Source organism: Acanthisitta chloris, unplaced genomic scaffold (genome assembly GCF_000695815.1).
Source record: "Acanthisitta chloris isolate BGI_N310 unplaced genomic scaffold, ASM69581v1 scaffold3469, whole genome shotgun sequence".
Taxonomy (NCBI): Eukaryota; Metazoa; Chordata; class Aves; order Passeriformes; family Acanthisittidae; genus Acanthisitta; species Acanthisitta chloris.
Genome location: NW_008691809.1, coordinates 110,840 through 116,393, shown reverse-complemented (window position 1 = coordinate 116,393; position 5,554 = coordinate 110,840). Strand labels below are relative to the sequence as shown.

Sequence of the window (5,554 nt, the reverse complement as noted above, 5' to 3'; positions counted from 1 at the left end):
CAGTGCTAACATCTCGTGTACCTCGAATCTTTGTGTATATACCAGTAGCCTGAAATGAATCATGTTTCTTTTTCTTTCTGCCTTACCCTTTTGTCTTTTAAAATTGTTTTGCTTCAAATTGTGAACGCTTTGGAAAAAATGAAATAGAAAAACTCTGTCCTATTCTTGCTAACTGTATTTTTATCTATTTCTTCTCTGCTTTACAGGCTCTGAAAATACTTCATCTGAAATTTCAGACAGGACAGACTCGCAGTGGCTTCTAAGCCAGTGAGAACAAGGCTGCCAAAGCATGCTGGTGCCAAGCTGTCGAATGATGCACGTAGTCAGGCCAACGGTGGTGCTCCTGTGCTTGCTCCTCTACGCTGATGCTGAAAGTAAGGTTACTCATTTGTGCTTATGTCTTGGCCAGTTTTGTTTTAAGCTGGTGGTTGCTAAAAGTCTCGAAATGAATCTCCTTCTGAGTAATTCTTAAAAAACTGTGGGGTCATCTCTAGATCACAACTAGTATTTGAAAAGGTTTATTTATGGAACTTCCTGACAATTTTTTGTCTAAATGTATCGAATGGTTCATGCTAAGATGGTGGAAGCCATTGCCACAGACCTACATGGTCAAAACAAATGTCAGTGTTGCTTACCAGACATTGGTCAGACATTAAAGACATCTGTCATTCTTTGAATATTTATTTCTTAACTTTATTTTTTTTTTAAAAAAGACATCCACATCCCAATTAATATCCAGTCCAATTAAAATTCCAGTCCCTTTTGTAACTGTCACAACAGCTGTTCTAATGTATTATTTCCGACAGCTGTCGCAGAGTACAGTATCCAAACAAATCAAGCAGAACTGAGAACTTAGTGGCTGGCCTAAACGTGTGACAATTCAGTTAGGAAAGGCACCTATGTTTACTTGTACTGAGGGGAAACTGTTGGATTTTGGTCAATTAGTTTACCTATTAATGAGAAGATAATATCTTCTTTTTAATTAGGAAGTCATTAGGTCTGCCTTGTTTACATGTGTTCCTTCTCCCAGCTGTCCTGTGGTTTCTTGCAGAAGTAATGTGCAAATGAGAAAAGCCATTTGCTTTCCACCTGTTGATCTGCAGCTTTGCTACAAGCTGACTGTTAGCATTCACTTGATTGAGGGATATTTTCCTGTTGAATCTTCCTGGCTCTATGCAGATACATGGCCAATCAATAAGTTTGTTCCAGCTCTGTTCTGAGAAGATTTCTGTGTTTTTTTCACACACGTGTTGAATTAAGTAGGAACATAGAATAATAAAAACGGTGTTAATAAGTTTGGATGAATCAGTTCTCAGTAAACACATATTGAAGAGTTCCTTATTACTCTACTTATCACCTTTGCTGCAGGTATGCTAAGTTTCAGCAGTAAAAGAGATACGAAAACTTTCCAGTTTCATGCATAATAAGACTTCCTTCCTTTAACTGTTCTATGAAAGTGAAGTAAAGGGGGGGGGGGGGGGAAAGGACAAAACATACATGTTTGTTGAATACTGACAGCTGAGATTCCTTGGCCCCTTTCCAGTTAGATAATGACCAGCTGGGATGATTGTGTCTAAGGTGATGTCAAGGACATTTTAACACTTTAGTGAGCAAATAATTAATTGGGAAGTGGACCTATACGTTGAATGGCTTTGCAGTTTCAGTGCTCCACCTATTTTAAAAGTTGTAAGAAACACAAAGATTGTCTTTTTGTGGGAGTTACGCTCAGAAAGAGTTTGTCAAATATTTAATATGCACAGGCTTCTAAGTTGTGTGAATAATTATATACATATCTACAAATGGTATCCATTATGTGGTACAATTTAAATTGTGTGTAAATTCATGAGTCCGCATAATGTTGCATTTATCTTGTGAGTTGTAAATTAATTTTTTTCTATTTTACCAATCTCTTTGATAGTCAGAGTGGCCACACTTTTGTCTTACAAACTCTAATTTGTTTATTTGGAAGATATTGTGAATCTCCTCAGACACAGATATTTTGTGACCTGGGTGAGAGACAGCACATCATCCATAAACCTCCTGTTTTCAGACACATAGAAAGATGTGTCGTCTTCTTCCATGCTTAGCCCATCTTGCTTGAAGAAATGTTCCTGCTGTTCTGGAGTTGGTCTGCCCTCTGCTCTTACAGATACTCTTGGTCCTGTTTGTATAGCTCTACCTAAAAGAGTCCCAGACTCTACTTTTGTCCATTGCTCTTCTTGAGTGTCAGAACCATATTCTTTCCTTTTAGTGGGGAGAGGACACAGAAAGTGAGACAAAGGGAACAAAATTTTTGTTCCTTTTTTCCTCTGTCACCGTGTAAAGGCTATGCTTTCTTTTTTTCCCCATCATTATACTGTCACTAACATCACGGTACTGCAAAAGAGAAGGTATATCCTGACATTGACACTGCATTGTATTCTCTCTAGAGTAATTTCAAATGGATAACAAACTCACAGTCTTCCAGAGTGGGATCCAAGTAGCAAACTGACTAAATGCTATTGAAGAGGCTTCCAGTGGTAGTTCTTAGTACCCTTCTGTTTGTATACAGTCTCCACAGTTGAGGGAGGGAATGAGATATCTGTGTTTCTCTCCATCATTGCAAAAGACCTCAGACTCTGAAATGTGTTGGTATGGGCTGATAAACTCTCCTGTGGCTGCACCTTCAAGGGATAAAGTATGGAAGTCCACCTTATCTGGTGGGCTAGATGAGTTCACTGTGCCCCTTTATGTGTGCAAGCTATATTTGATTTTTACTGTAAGCCGAGAAACTAAAGTTACAGTTGTCTGAGCAAAGCAAGCAAAAATGAAAGGTGGTAAAATTACCTTTGCTCTTTTACCTTTTGTTATTAGTATGATGAAGTGTTACCTGTAAGCATAAGAAGTGAAAAATCTTGAGAATTACAGTCTTTTTTAGATGCCTTCATTTATGTTTGCTATTTGTTGTTTCTGTGCATGCTGAGAAGATACTACAGAATTCACTGAGGAAAGAAAATGTTTATTTGTCCTTTCTTTGTGGAACGGCAGTCTTCTAGTGTACAGTGTTTATCATTGGGTGTCTTGTTCTCAGTGGTGTAGATGGCAACTGTGTTAAGGCAGTGCTTCACCACAATCACTGAGATGTTAGTAATATAGCTCAGTTTGTCATAAAGAAAGTAATGGTTTTTTCATGTTTTCTAAATGAACTGGCAGAATAGTAACTATCTAGAAGCTTTCTGCTGGTTCATCTGTTTGAAAGGAAGAAGAATATATGTTTCAGAGACTCTTACCTAACAGGTTTCTTCTCAAACTATTGAATATGGTATACTATTATCACTTTCTGAGTGTAAAATTAATCACTGAGGTCAAAGAAATATGTGAAATGTAAAATGCTTCTAAAAGGGTTATTCCTGGTCTTTCCTAGTATCCTAGTTTTTGAAAATTAAGAGTCTTAATTTGTAATAATCAAATCAAATATTCTCCTGCAGGTAGACTGCATCCCACTTTTCAGTAATTAAATTGATTGTCATACATCCTTTTCCGTCCTGAGAAAGGCCTGGTCACTAGCATTTCAAAATTCTTTGCTGCATTTTGTCTATTTAATGCTTTTCCTTCATTCTTGATTACATTGCTTCTGCTCTGACATTTTTCTTTTGATAATTCTTTTGAGATACTCTTTTAGAAGAGAAGCCATCATTCTTTCTTGCTTCAGCAGATGGGTTTGCAGCTGACTTTAAACAGACAAACAGAAATACTAACCACAGATTTCTTGTATTTTGTTTCTATGCCTAATTGTTTGAAATGTGATAATGCTTAGTTTGTTCTCTGGCTGCTAATGTGTATGTGTCAGTTAGCATCGTGCTGTCTTCTCTAGATCAGGTTAAGGAAGGGATAAAACAGTTCTGACAGGACAGTGATTACTAATAACAGATGTTGGTGCAATTGAGACAAATTCTTATTTAAATAGGATCTAAAGACAGTAGTTTAGTATTGGTGAAACAGATTTTTCCTGTTTAATTTTTTTTCTTTTTCTGCTTGATTCTTTCATTTTGCTTTTAAGGGAACACCTGTGTTTTTCCCTGCTGAGACCATTTTTCCCCTTTAAAAGAATTTTATGTTGGAACTGAAACATATTCATGCAGTCCACACTGAAATTTTTGTTTCTAGGTATTTGTCTATAACACTAAGCTAACCTAGGCAGATCTTCTAAAGCAATCAACTTACAGAAAGCAATTACATTCTAGTAAGTCTTGCAACTAGGCTTACATGGTTTGCACTAAAACCCCTCTCTATTCCAGAATAACTTCATAAGCACTATATGCGAGCAAGCCCAACATGGAAATTACTTATTTATACATGTGCCTTTGGTAACTGAGACTAAATTTGTGTCATATTAAATTTAGAGTACAATTTTTTCTTCAAACAGATTGTTTCAATTATTCCTTTCAATTATGGGCACTAGAAGAAATATCCAAAGATAAAATCTTTCTGTTATTTATTGTTAATTTTTACAGTATCTTCTATCTATATATTTGTGCTGATAGCATGCATTTTATGTAAGATACAGCCCATAGTTTACATTCCACTTTCTTCTAGTAATGTTAATAAACACAAGAGAGTTGAAATATGGGCTGCTTTTTCAGGAAAAAAAACAAGCTTATGTTTTTCATAGGTTTTTGTTCGGGTTTTTTTTTTCAGGAATTTTTATATGCTTTCTGCAAGTTCAACCCTAGGACATTCTTCAGTTAATTTGATGAAAATTGATATATGCTACGGTGAGAGTAGTTTTATATTGCACTTATTTAATATGATATTAACATATGTCAAGTAAATCACCCATCAGTTTCCAAAAGTTTACGTTTTAGTGAAAGGTGGGACAGCTAGTTATGCCAAGTCATTTTAGATGCATTCATTTCGCTGTGCAGTGAAGTGTAGGCTTTGGAATATATGTGATAATTGAGATGGAGAATCAGGGAGAGCAAAAACATTGTGATCATTCCAAACATACTGACTTAGTTGCAGAAACTACAGGCAGTATGTCTCTTTGCATAAAGCAGGATTTATCCAACCCTTATTTTTCAACCTTACATCGAAGTAAATTTGAGTAATTTAATTCCAAGAGTAGCCAAAACAGCCACCATATCTGTTTAACTTGATGTAAATTATCAAATATTTACAGCAAAATCATGACCTCCTTGATGAATAAAATTTTCAAATTCACATAATTTTAAAGTACATGCTGTGGTTATCTCTAAATCTCTACATAAAATAAAAATAATTTTGAAATGTAGTGTGAACAAGGATTTGTATGTATTTTGTAAAGTATAGTTCAGAATTAAATCAAGAGAGTTTTTAACTTAGAATACACTGAAGAAAAACTGCAGAATGGTTCTTCTGAACATTTTTCTATGTTCATCTCTGCAGCTTTAAAGATTGCTGCCATGTCTCTTTCACAGATGTTGTAAATCTGGGTAGTTGTAGACTCCTACCTCCTAAAAGCAGAGGACTGAACAGAACTGAGTTGCAAGCTCCAGAATTCCGAGAAGCCTGTAAGGCCTGACAGCTTTGCTTGTGG

The 5,554-nt window shown here is 35.9% G+C and overlaps 1 protein-coding gene across 1 annotated transcript in view; it reads left to right on the top strand.

Moving 5' to 3' along the window:
* Nucleotides 1-289: 289 nt before the first annotated feature.
* The window catches only part of LOC103809520 (receptor-type tyrosine-protein phosphatase delta-like), a gene marked incomplete at its 3' end in the record, with an annotated part of 65,579 nt that continues 60,314 nt past the window's right edge, over nt 290-5,554 (top strand). Inside the window, exon 1 of the mRNA XM_009082359.1 lies at nt 290-374. Within this exon, the coding sequence (XP_009080607.1) occupies nt 290-374 (85 nt within the window). The remainder of the gene's footprint in view (nt 375-5,554) is intronic.